This window comes from Sturnira hondurensis, unplaced genomic scaffold (assembly GCF_014824575.4).
Source record: "Sturnira hondurensis isolate 20B ecotype Veracruz unplaced genomic scaffold, ASM1482457v3 Scaffold0010128, whole genome shotgun sequence".
Taxonomy (NCBI): Eukaryota; Metazoa; Chordata; class Mammalia; order Chiroptera; family Phyllostomidae; genus Sturnira; species Sturnira hondurensis.
In genome coordinates, this window is record NW_028082759.1 from 36225892 (window position 1) to 36238651 (window position 12760).

General features: G+C 39.5%; 1 protein-coding gene across 3 annotated transcripts in view; it reads right to left on the reverse strand.

Annotated features, from left to right (window-relative positions):
• The window catches only part of NCOA2 (nuclear receptor coactivator 2), a 288869-nt gene that overhangs the window by 84377 nt on the left and 191732 nt on the right, over positions 1-12760 (reverse strand). For all 3 annotated transcript variants that reach the window (XM_037058687.1, XM_037058689.1, XM_037058688.1), the window contains one exon: positions 12223-12395. In XM_037058687.1, coding sequence (XP_036914582.1) covers positions 12223-12395 — 173 coding nt within the window. The remainder of the gene's footprint in view (positions 1-12222; positions 12396-12760) is intronic.

The window sequence follows — 12760 nt, forward strand, 5'->3', positions numbered from 1 at the left end:
GGGAGTTCTGTAATGTCCCTCATTTGGCCTCAATGGGCATGAAAAGGCACTTCAGGACTGAACATGTGAGAAGCAGCACCACGCTGAGTATTCACATTATTTCTTTCACTTTACTTTTCTTCCATAAGACAAAATGTCTTATTCTCAAAATTGGTGGGCCCAAAAGGACTCCAAATCTATTACAGGTGATCAAGGTTCTCACACTGTAAAATCAGAATTTAAGTCCATTTTAACGAATAATTTTTCTTGGCTAGGTACAATCAATATGTTTTTTTTCTATGTGACCATGTTGAATTCAGCTTTTCTTTTGTTCAAAATGACAGAAATGAGAAACAATGCAAAAGTGCCCTTTCCAACAGGCATGGATATCTAACATTTTAAGTTTAAGTATGTGAGATCTAATATATCTGTTTTCCATAATTCCATTTTCCGTATTTCCTTTTCAGAACACAGGCTAGAACACGCTCTACACAGGTTATACAGAGCTCAGTACTGCTGTGAGAAACACGGCCCTCAGATGCCATCCCTGTCCTTGACTTCTGATCTACAAAGAACATTGGAATGGTCACAGGGACTGTCGGTAAAGTCTGTTTTACCCCCAATATCTTTCCTGAAATCAGAGAACACACCTTCACCAGGCCAGACCGCTGTTTATCTGGGTGTTACATTGTCCAACAGGATGGACAGATAGCATGACGACACATTCACTCTCACAGAACACTTCCTCTCTGTTCACACCAGGGTACAAAATGAGTGTTCTAAAACAAGCTTGGGATCCAGGTTGCTGGCTAAACACCAAGACATCTTTTTTTGGCCTAGACAGCAACTTTCTAGTTTCTTGGGATATTTTATTATTTCTTTTTCCTGACAGGAAAAGCTGAGCTGTCTTGAAAAGTGTACATGATCCTCTGAAATAGGGATTTGCAAAGAAATATTCTCCCAGGTACCTCAACCACTGTGTCTCTATGTTCTTAAACTAGGCTTGTACACCTGCTCACCCCATTCTTGCCTAACAACTCCCCCCAAATGGCAGACTGAAGAGTACACAGCTGGGGACACTGGCTTGGAGCTAGGTGATCTGGATTTGAACTGTTGAGTTCTACCACTTCCTCAAGGTGTGATTCTAGACGAGACACTTAATCCCGAGGTTCCTCAACTGTAAAATGGAGTTAATAACTAAGCCTGCCCTGCAGGCCTGCTGTGAAGATGAAATGAAGTGATGTAGGTAAACATACGCTCTCCAGGAGTGAGCTCTACTGTGGCAGCTGACCATTCCGTTTTGTCCTGGGCCATCTTTCCCAGTCAGTGTATAAGAAGGAATCTATGTATGTAGGGCCTGCAGTTTTACATAATCAGAGAGAGGGGATGCAATCTGAAAATACAAAATGAAGTATAATTCTCATTCTTATTTATATAGAATGAGAAAAGAAATAGAAGCAAGACTCTAGAACTTTAAAGAGGATTCAATTTTCCTCTTCTGAGATTTATTTAGGTAATTATCTGAAATGCTTATGAAATGCTTCCTACGACAGGCAGCCTCCCTATCTAGAATACTCTATGACTCCCAGCACTCACCAGGGGCAGTGCAAGTTAGAGGCCCTGACTCTGCAGCTTCACTAGCTTAGTAATAACCTGTCACTGCAACGATACAATGCCAGTTCACAACTTACATCCTTCACTTTTTTTAGGTCACTCATCTGGCTTGTTGGAAAATGTGAATGCTCTGAATCCAGAGCAACAATACTCAGAAGGTTTTCATGCCTATGAAGGTTTTTTTTCACTGCTCAACAACACCCTAGTATCTTTTTCTTTTTATCCTTTGAGACTGAGATAACTAGAAAAAGACAATAAAAAGACGATATTGGGAGATGCTCATCGGTAATCAAAACAGCTGGGCTAGAAAGGCCTCGGCGTGCACAACACACAGGAACCTGGGCGACAGGCAATTTGCTTCATAGCCCTTGACTATAGTCTCCATAAGATGTAAGATATTTAACAAAATCATACCAAACCCCAAATCATCGAAATCTCTTCTATTGAATAATATACATTAAAACTAACCCTGATGGCCCTGGCCAGTGTGGCACAGTTGGTTGGAGCATCATCCTGTAATCTGAAAGGCTGTAGGTTTGGTCTCTCCTGCTGCGGCACTGTGAGAGGCAACCAATTGATGCCTAAGTTTCTATGTCTCTCTCTCTCTTCCCCTCTCTCCCTTCCTTCTTTCTCTTCTCCTCTCTCTAAAATCAATAAGCATGTCCTTGGGTGAGGATTTTAAAAAAACTACCCCAGTAACTATTATAAATCTTTATTTTGGTTTTGAGTGTGTTGCTTTTGGAATTTCTGTGTAGATCAACATTTTCTCTCATAATAAACAAAGGCAAGTTGGAAGACATGACCACCATCCTTAGAGGTAGGTCATGGAACACAGTGGGAAGATCACAGGCCTCAGAATCACCAGCAGACTGGGGTCTGAATTCTAGTTCATCATTTACTAGTTTTGAGGCTATCATTTACTACTGTTTCTGCGTATCAGTTTCCTTATCTAAGAAAAAGACAGTAGTATCAACCCTGAAGGAGCCTGCACTCAGAGGAAGTGCAGGAATGGAGTAAAGAACAGAATAAGGCGCAAGGGATGAGAAGGTAGCTGAAAACATTATGCATGCATATATTTTTATGACATTCTTTTAGCATTGCTAAAAAAAATACAGTAGCCTTGGATACAAGGAATCCTGATTCTTAATATCAGACTTTATCTATCTAAATATTACCAAGATGAAAGACTTCAATATCTTCTTGGAGGTAGAAAAATGTTTTTATTTCCTACTTCCTCTGCTATCTCAGTTTGCTCTATATCTATATCATCTAAACACTGGATTTATCATGTATTAAATGAAGGCACAGGCCAAGCTGGATAGCCACAGCCTTCCCTACGGTGAGAGCTCCCAGCTCAGGGAGCAGGAGATATGTGTGCGACTGAGGAGGCTTTAATGACTCTTTATTAGGAGTCCCTGGGGGGGGGGGGGGGCAGGTCTGCTTCTCTGCACGTCTCTGATGGCTCACAATGTGGCATCTACAGAGCATCTGGTAAAAGTGTCCCGAATATAAGTGTGAATTAATGAGAAATCATCATGTTTAAGTATAATTATGGCATTGTCCCAGGTTATTTCCCGACTCTACCATTGCAATTTATTTCACGTGGTGCTATTTCAATTTGACACAGTAGTTAATGATGGTTCTTAAATGCCTTCTATCTTTTATCCCCATCAATCTATTCAAACCTTAAAAACACTATTATCTTTGTTGCTTTCTGATTTCCTCTACACCCTTATTTTTGTCCATTATTTATATGAACATATAAAATATCTTGTATGTGCAAGGCATTAAGGAGAAAATGTAAAAATGACTAAGCTATGGTTCTTCCACCAAAGAGTTTACATATTAGTAAGAAGGGTTTTTAAAAAACATTTAAACTATGCTATTACAAACCAAAATGAAATATATATTTTATTTAACAATAACTCTATAGGTTAAAGAGTAATTAAAGCTTCCCGTTTTGCCTAATAGAATGACTAGACACACAGAAGCAGGAAACAACCCCCCAAAATATGCTCGGACCAGATGCAGGAGGGCCCTGAACACCCTGTGAAGACATTCGACTTTCGTCTGGAGGCAGGAGACACTCGGTGAAAGTTTTGAGAATAGTAGTTACATATCTAATACATTTTCAGGGAATTAATGTTTGTAGCAGTGGGGATGGGTTATAGAAGGTAGAGAAGCAGAGATGAGTTAAGGGAAGAAAGATAAATTAAATTAGGATGCCAGGAATAAGGATGGTAAAAAGGTGTGGGGGATATCACAGACCATGGTGAGGAAATGAATGCCAGAGCTGACTGGCTGGCTGAACAGGTTGAAGAGGAGCAGGGGAAGGTTGGTGTATGTGGGACTCAGGCTTCCAGCCTAGGTAAGATCATGGTGATGTGCACAGATTGAGTATAGAAAACACGAGTGCCCACTTTTTAAGGAGGGAGAGCAGAAAAAACTTCAGTTTGAGAGAAGGGAAACCCTGTGGAGATACCCAACAGGTAGCTGGAAAACTGGATGGGAAGCAAACTCTAAATTGCAAACTTAGAGGGGAGTGGTAACTGGTGAAGGTCCTCACTGAGGATCTGTGCAATGAAAAAGGTAGAGAGGTCACGGGCAGAGACTTACTGTCGACAGTAATGAGCACAGATGTGAAAGAGCTAAAACCGAATAAGGAAGGAATACAGGTGGGGACAAAAAGAAGGCTCAGAGTAGATGAGGAGAGAAGGCAATGAATGAGCATGAATAGTGTACTGACTAAAAGCAACAATGTTCTGAGGAAGATTGGTCAATAGTTCAATGCTACCAGAGAAGGTAAGCAGGTTGAGGAGAAGGAAGTAGGCCTGCCAGAGTGGTCAAGAGGAAGTCACTGCAGGTATCCCACGGAACAAGGTCAGTAATGAGAAGGCAACCAAGCCAGATTTTAGTGATTAAACAATAAACAGCCCTGGCTGGTATAGCTCAGTGGATTGAGCGCAGGCCTGCGAACCACACGATCGTGGTTCAATTCCCAGTCAGGGCACATGCCTGGGTTGCAGGCCAGTTCCCAGCAAAGGACTCACGAGAGGCAACTATACATTGATATTTCTCTCCTTCTCTCCTTCCCTTCCCCTCTAAAGATAAATAAATAAAATAAAATAAAATAAAATAAACGGAAAGAGGGAAGATGGAACAGTGTGGTGAGAAGAAAACCACCACCAGACAGTTCTAGAACCTCCTTCCTCGTCCCAGGCAACATCCTAATGTCCTCCTGTTCACTCTCCCGTTAGCTATAAGGCTAATCACATTCAGTGACAGCCAACTAGGCAACAGTACTCTAGAAGAAACTTTGATAGCTCATTCTATCAGCATTTTTAAAAGATTTTATTCATTTTTATCTTTAGAGTGGAAGGGGAGGAGAGAGGGAGAAATATATCAATGTGTGATTGCATCTCATGCATCCCCTGCTGGTAACTGGCCTGCAACCCAGGCATGTGCCCTGACTGGGAATCGAACCACGATCCCTTAGTTCGCAGGCCCGTGCTCAATCCACTGAGCTAAACCAGCCAGGTCTCTATCAGCATTTTTGACATGTATGTACAATGTACACAAAATATGCATATTAATTTATAACGTGCACGCATGCACCGCTGTTAGTGTGTGCACTGAATATTTTTAGAACTCAATGTTATGGGCCCTGGCTTATCTTTCATTTCTAGTTGAAATGCCATGAGCACCTTCCATGAAACCCAAGCAAGGACAGACACTTTGCAGAGCAGACCGGCCTTACTCTGGAGATACATTTACTCCCCTATACACTCACTCATGGCCTGTCTTTCCTACCACTAACTCCAAGCTCCCTGACAACAGCAGCACGTTGTTTATGTGCTATCGGATCCCAGGACTCAGCATTACCTGACTACACTACCTACCCCTAACCAAGTCTCACTTGAGAGTTGGGAGGGTTAATTTTCACCTTGCTGTGTTATCTTATTACTATGATAATAATGACGACAAGCACCACAGGTCTTATGACATTTCATGTGTCCCCTGATAAACACAAAAGGAGGAGGTATATGGAGTCCACTTTGGAGACAAAAATACTTGAAGATTTCTGAAGAAGAAAATGGGTTACTTTAAGCCATAGAAAATTTCAGTCTGTCAAAATATTTTCAAATATGATTTTAAAAAGTCAAATGACAGCATTTTCACAGGATAGTGATTCCTCAAAAACTTAACACAGAAGTAGCACGTGATCCAGTAATAGCACTTCTAGGTACCAATCCCTCCCAGGTGGAAGCAGGGACTTGAACAGATATTTGTACACCAATAATCACTGGTGCAGATACAACAGCATTATTCACAATAGTCAAAGGCAGAAACAACCCAAGTGTCCACTGACAGATAAATGGGTAAACAAAGCATGGCCATGCATATGCAACAGAATACCATTCAGCCTTAAAAAGAACAGAAATAACAGATAAACATTACATCATGGGTGAACCTTGAGGGCATTGTGGTAAGTAAAATAAGTCACTTGCAGAAAGCAAATACTACATGATCCCACTTCTATGAGGTACTTAAAACAGTCAAGTTCACAGTGACAGAAAGGAGAATAGTGGTTGCCAGGGGCCATGGGGAGAAGGGTGAGTGATTACTATTTGACAGATGGAGAGTTTTTGTTCGGAATGGAGAAGTTTCAGAGATGCACAGTGATGACGGATGTACAGCAGAGTGAAGGCGAAGGCACTTGGTGCCACCAAACTGTACACTTAGAAATGGTGATTTTATGCTATGTATATTTTACCACAATAAAAAAGGTCAAATTAAAATCAATTCTCAGGGTAAAGTTAATCGGTATCCAGAGTCTTTAATCAATAAATATTATAAGCAGAACTATAATTCTTATATTTTGTGAGTTATTCTCCACTGTCACATTCTTAGGAAACAAAACAGGATTCAAGATCCGATATGCTGATAAGACCACATCTGGAGTAAAAGCTGAACTAACAATTATAATAAGGACAAAATAGCAGAAGGCCAGTTTTCACTGAACTTTGCACTCATGGCAAAACACAAGCTGCGAAGGAAGGGGTCCCCACTGCTTACCAACAATGCTGAGATGAAGACCACCACCATCACTGTTTTCCTGAACTATTACTTTAAAAACATCGAGGGTGACAAGAGATGAGATGATTATAGAAATTGACCCCGATCTTATTATTAGAGATAAACCACTCAGTAATTGGGAAAAGGCGACCATTTTCTACGGCGAAATAAACCAAAACATCTCAGAGTGAACATCAGAGTGAACAACGCAGTGATAAGAAGAGGAAAAAACTGGTAAATGACATACATGAGTGCCTCTATTAGCCCACCCCCGAACTACAGGAAAGTAGATATCCCGCACGATCTATGAAGGTAGTACTCCTTCCTTCCCTGTAACCTACATGAGGAAGTCTAATGTAATAAAGGCTTCAGGGAAATAAGCATGCTTTAGGGGAGCTTGAGAAACAGCTGAAATGAGGCCAAATGTCTAGAAGGGAGATCTTCGTGCCGTTGTGGCTTACTCTCATTTTCCTACTGACTTCAGATTTGCCTCCAGGGACCTTCCTGCCCCTCACTGCCTCCTCCCCATATTCTCAGCTTAGTGTCACACTGGTGCCTTCAACTATTGAACAATACACAACATTAAGATATTTGATTTTAGAAGGAATTCAATACTGCCACATATGGTGTTAGAAACTTACTTTTTTCAAAATATCTCCTTGAAAAAGATGCTCAACATCATTAGTCATCGGGGAAATGTAATGAGGTATCACCTGACACCTGTTAGGATACCCACTATCAAAACACCAGAAAGTAACAAGTGTTGCTGAGTATGTGGAAAAACAGGCACCCTTTGTGGTGGGATTGTAAAAATGATGCAGACAGAGTTCCTTAAAAAATGAAAACTAAAAAAATTAAAAGTAGAACTGCCATATGATGCAGCAATCCTATTTCTGGTATATTTATCCAAAAGTACTGAAAACAAAATCACAAAGAGATATTTGTGTAACTATGTTCACCGTAGCATTGTTCACAATAGCCAACATGTGGGAGCTACCTTCATGCCCATTGACGAAGGAGAGGATAAACACAATGTGAATGTACATGCAATGGAGTATTATCCAGCCTTTAAAAAGAAAATCTTGTTAAATGCTACAACATAAATGAAACTCGAAAACATTATGCTAAGGTCAGTAAGCCAATCACAAAAAGACAAATGCATGATTCCACTTACATGAGGTATCTAAAGTATTCACCAATCTGTGCTAACACAAATTTGGAAATACACATTTTCATTTTTATTGCTATTCACTCATAAAACTGTTAGAAAGATGATGAAATAAAACCAATTTTCTGTTAACTGATACCCCTATACTCATATACGTGGCACTGAAATGGCTTTAAATAAAAGTGGCAAATGTTTTTCAAATAATAACATTCATTTAAAATTATTATTTTAGAAATTACAGTGAAAGGTGTGCCTATGTTGGGGTAACAGAAGACATACTACTTCAAAGAGGGTAGTAGAAATGCATTATTTAGGAAACTCCCCTGAATGTTTCAGTAACTTTACACTTCAATTTGAATTTTTAAAAATAAATATTTAATTTTTCTAAATTTATTTTAAAATTATACTTGAGATACATATTTTATGAGTTTCAGGTACACAACGTGGTGATTAGACCTATTCAGTGATCACCCTGGTAAGCCTGGTAACCATGTGTCACTACATGTAGTTATGACAGCATTACTGACTACATTCCCCATGCTGTAGATTACATCCCCTGGACTTGTAACTGGCAGTTTGTACTTAATCCCCTTCACCTCCTTTGCTCATCTGCCCAACCCTGCCCCCTTTGGCAACCATCAGTTTGTTCTTTGGATCTCTTAGTTTGTTTCTGTTTTGTTTATTCACTTAAAAAAATTAGATTCTGCATGTGAATGAGATCACATGCTATTTGACTTCTCTGATTTATTTCACTTAGCACAAAAACCCTGTAGTTCCATCTATGTTGTCAGAAATAGCATGATTTCACTATATCTGATTGCTGAGTAATACCCCTGTGTGTGTGTGTGTGTGTGTGTGTACCAAGTCTTCCTAACCTATTCATCTATCAAAGGACACCTAAGGTGCTCTTATTATCTTGGCTACTATAAAAAAATAATTCTGTAATAAATACCAAGAAGTGAGATTCCTGGGCCATATGATAGTTCTATTTTTTTAGGAATGTCCATACTGTTCTGCATACTATCTGCATGAATTTATAATCCCACCTACAGTGCGCGAGGGTCCTCTTTTCTCCACATCTTCTCCAACACTTATTCTTTGTTGTCTTTTTGATAATAGCCATTTTGACAGGTGTGAGATGGTATCTGTGATTTTGATTTGCATTTCCCCGATGACTAGTGATGTTGAACATCTTTTCATGTATCTTGGCTATTTGTACGTCCTCTTTGGAGAACTGTCTATTCAATGCTCTGACCATTTTTTAATCAAGTTGTTTGAGTCGGGTTTTTTTTTTTAAGAGCTCGAGAATCACTGTGTATTTGCCATAGAAATTTTTAAGGTTCCTGATTAAAAGTGTGAATTGAACACAGTAAGCCAAAGTATATTATTTGTATTTTTTATACAAACAGAAGCAATATCAGCCCCCCAAATTAGGAAAAAGGTAATTTACTATTTATGACTGCTGTTTGTAAGGTACAGAAGCCTCAAGTTTTAAACAGTTGTCAGCATCATGCCAAATAAGCTGAAACATCAGACTTCAGTAACAAAAAGTGGGTGGCATGGTTTAAGTGCCAATTCTGTGTACACTTGCTCTCCAAGGCCCTACACAGTGCCAATGCCACCCACTGGCTGGCGGCTATCAGACTGATGCCTCACACAGGCTGTACACAGAGGATGCTTCTCTACTTAAAGTGCTGGCCACTCTCCTCCAAATTCCCATCCTTTAGGCCATTTAAAAATACCCTTTTTTTCTCCCTTTATTTATAAAGTATATGGAAACTTGAGGAGCAGCTGTTGACAGAGTAGACTTGAGTGAAAGAGCTCGTCACGCCTGGCTGACCGGCCTGAGCTCTGGACACTGGAACGTTTCCTAAATATGAGCCTGGCGCTCCCAACCTGAGTCTTTTTTGATATAGTGCATCATGCAATCCAGCTTAACTTCTAGGACAATTATGATTCTATTCAGGCTGACACCTGTGACTAAAATACAAATTAAGTTTGGATAATTTAAAGACAATGGTTGGACTTGACTTATACTGAGTGATGGGGGATTAGTTGGGTGGGCAGGCACATAGGGCTCAGGCTGGACTTACAAGCTGCTCTTGAACCCTGTGGGTGCTGACTGCTGAGAGAAGCCACACTGGCCCAAACAGAGGTGTCGGTGGGGTGGCACGCAGAGGTACGCAAAGCGCTGGCACTAGAAAAATCTCACTTGTTCCAAATGACCCTGAAGGGGAGGATATTCATAACCACTTCCCCATCCCTGCCCTTTCCATCTGACGGAAGGGCTCACTGTCTTAAGATCTTAGTATAAAGAAGGGAAAAAAAAGTTGCCTTTCTGCTTAATGTGGGTAAGACATGCATTGTGTACCTACTGAATGTTCATTGTGCTGGGCACTTGCTGAGTGCGTGCATGCACAACCTTAATGTTATGATCGCTAAATTTTGTATCAGGAATCTGAGTCTCAGAGAGAGAAAATAATCTGCCCTGGTTCAAAACTACCTTCTGTCCAATTTGGTTTTAAAGTCCTGCTCTTTTTAAAAAGACAATTTATTAAACAAGCAATTTTCTGAAAATACTAGACTAGTTGAAAACTTGAAAGTGTATCTGTTCTTTTCATTTGGTTTCTAACTCCTGTTTCTCTTTTCAAAACACACAATTTTTCAAATTAATAGGGATATTATTAGAAGAATAAGACCTGACAGGGTGTTTATTGTTGCTGCTTCTTGGGTGGTTGTGGTACGCAGCCACGTGATTAACCCCACAGTGAAAGTATGGCAGAGGCCCAGCATGACACATCTAAACGTGTTTGAGGGTTTGAACGGGGAATTACCAAGGTTTTGCAAACCTTTAAAACCTTGTGCAAGACTTCGATAGTAAAAAACTATATATATATATATAACTGTTTTAGAGTGTAAAGTACTACCTAACATGCAACATTCACAAAATTGGACATTCCAATATTCACAATGTTCATAAAATTGAATCATTCAAAATTTTAGATAGCTGAAACCAGAAACTTAGTGATTTCTCCACTGCAATGATATCAGCAACTAGAAATTCAGCAACTTTAAACCACTAGAAAACTTTAACCAATTATTTGTACTAAGAGCTCTAGGAATATTATTTTACCCAATTGTTGACACCCAAAAGTAAAGATACAAAATTGAGATTAACTGAGTTTTCGGTAACTAATGAATCTCAAGGGGAAAGGAGGAGGAGGAGGAGGAGGAGAGAGGTGAAGGGGGACTGAGACAGGCACTGAGTAGAAACGTTTTAAATGGTAAATGTTATGATATAATCTTGATGGAAAAGCCAGGAACTAAAAACTGATTTTCAAGGTGGACTGATTATAAAAAACTGTGTTGTGTATGCTGTGTGTATGTCTTAGAAGTTCTTAGAAGACAGACTACATTTGTAAAATTGTTTTATATAAAATTTAGCTTAATAGTATGAAAATGGAAAAGGCTATGATGATAATATACAAGCAGGTAGCTAGGATTTTATAACAGATCAGATCTGGTAGTTTTACGGTCATATACTTATACAGACAAAGACATACTGTCCTAAAATCTGCCTCTTTTGAATATTACATAAAAGGTAGATTTAAAAAAATGAACTCTAAGAGGATGTGTTCAAAACAGATTAGGAGAGATAATAATCTCCCTAACCCTGAAGTGTGTGAATACTTCAAGAGCATATATTGGCCCTGAGCATCCAGACACTGTTCATACTTGCCTCATACAGATTTATTTTGGCACCACAAAGTCCTGATGTGTTTTTTCAAATATTATTTTCTTAAGGCAAAAATATCAAAGAAGGGAGGCAGAAAATAATCTCAAAAAGCAAGCCCAGGAAGAGAGCTGTCATGTTCGGTGTTTCAACTTCACAAAAGAATTCTGAGTAGAGGTGTGAGGCGTTCGTATCTCTTGTCATTCAGGATATGAAATTCTAATCTGTGGCACTGCCGTCGAGGCTCAGACTTCATCAAATATGCTGACGAGCTGGAACAGGAGGAGGTTCACTCCTGGTTTCCATCTTCAGCTGGCACCTCACTCGCAGATCATGACAGTCACCTGGCTGTGCAAGCTACGAAATTCCGAGATGGGCAGAAGCATGGGCAGTGAACTGAGTTCTACCAGGTGAAAAGTTACATCACCCTGCCGTGCCTCAGTCTCCTGTCTTCAGGGAATTGTTGAATTTTATACAAAGCCTATTTATAAACCCCTGCAAGAGATACTTGCATTCATCTTGCACTGTGACATCATTTAGTCATCAATAATTTAAGCCTAAGAAATGGATTAAAGGAACCCTGAAGGGACTTCTCACATATGGAAAACAGAAACAAACTAAAATCTCCAACACATCAATTCAGGCCTCTTACCTTGTTCTTTGATCTGACGAATCTGCTTCACAGTTTCTTTTAAGATTGCACATTTGTCAGGTTTGAAGTTAAAGTTGTCTATATCATTAAAATTTGCAAATATCAGCTCTGCAAGTTCTTCAATATATTTATTTTCCTGTTCACGATTGCGTTTCTCAGTGCTCCTCTTGGGGCTAAAAAGAGGAAACATGTTTTTATTCTGAATTAAAAAAAAAACTATTATGACAAAGGTAAGCATGTTAAATTCTAATACAAAGATAGTCAACAAAAGTTACTTATGTAAACACAGAAATACTTTGGGAAAAAAACCCCTGGATTTGCTCTAAATGTTGCATTTTTTTCAATTAAAGTTATCCCAGTTTATTTATTTATTTTATCCCAGTTTATAATTATACATTTCACTTGTATGATTCCTTTTCCACTGGGCTTAATGTTTCCCACTGACTAGGATCGGGGCGACCTTGCTGGCCCCAGTGCCTAGTACAATGCTTGGCGAGGAATGTACGGTTGAGTAATTAAAGGAATGTTTAGAAAAGTT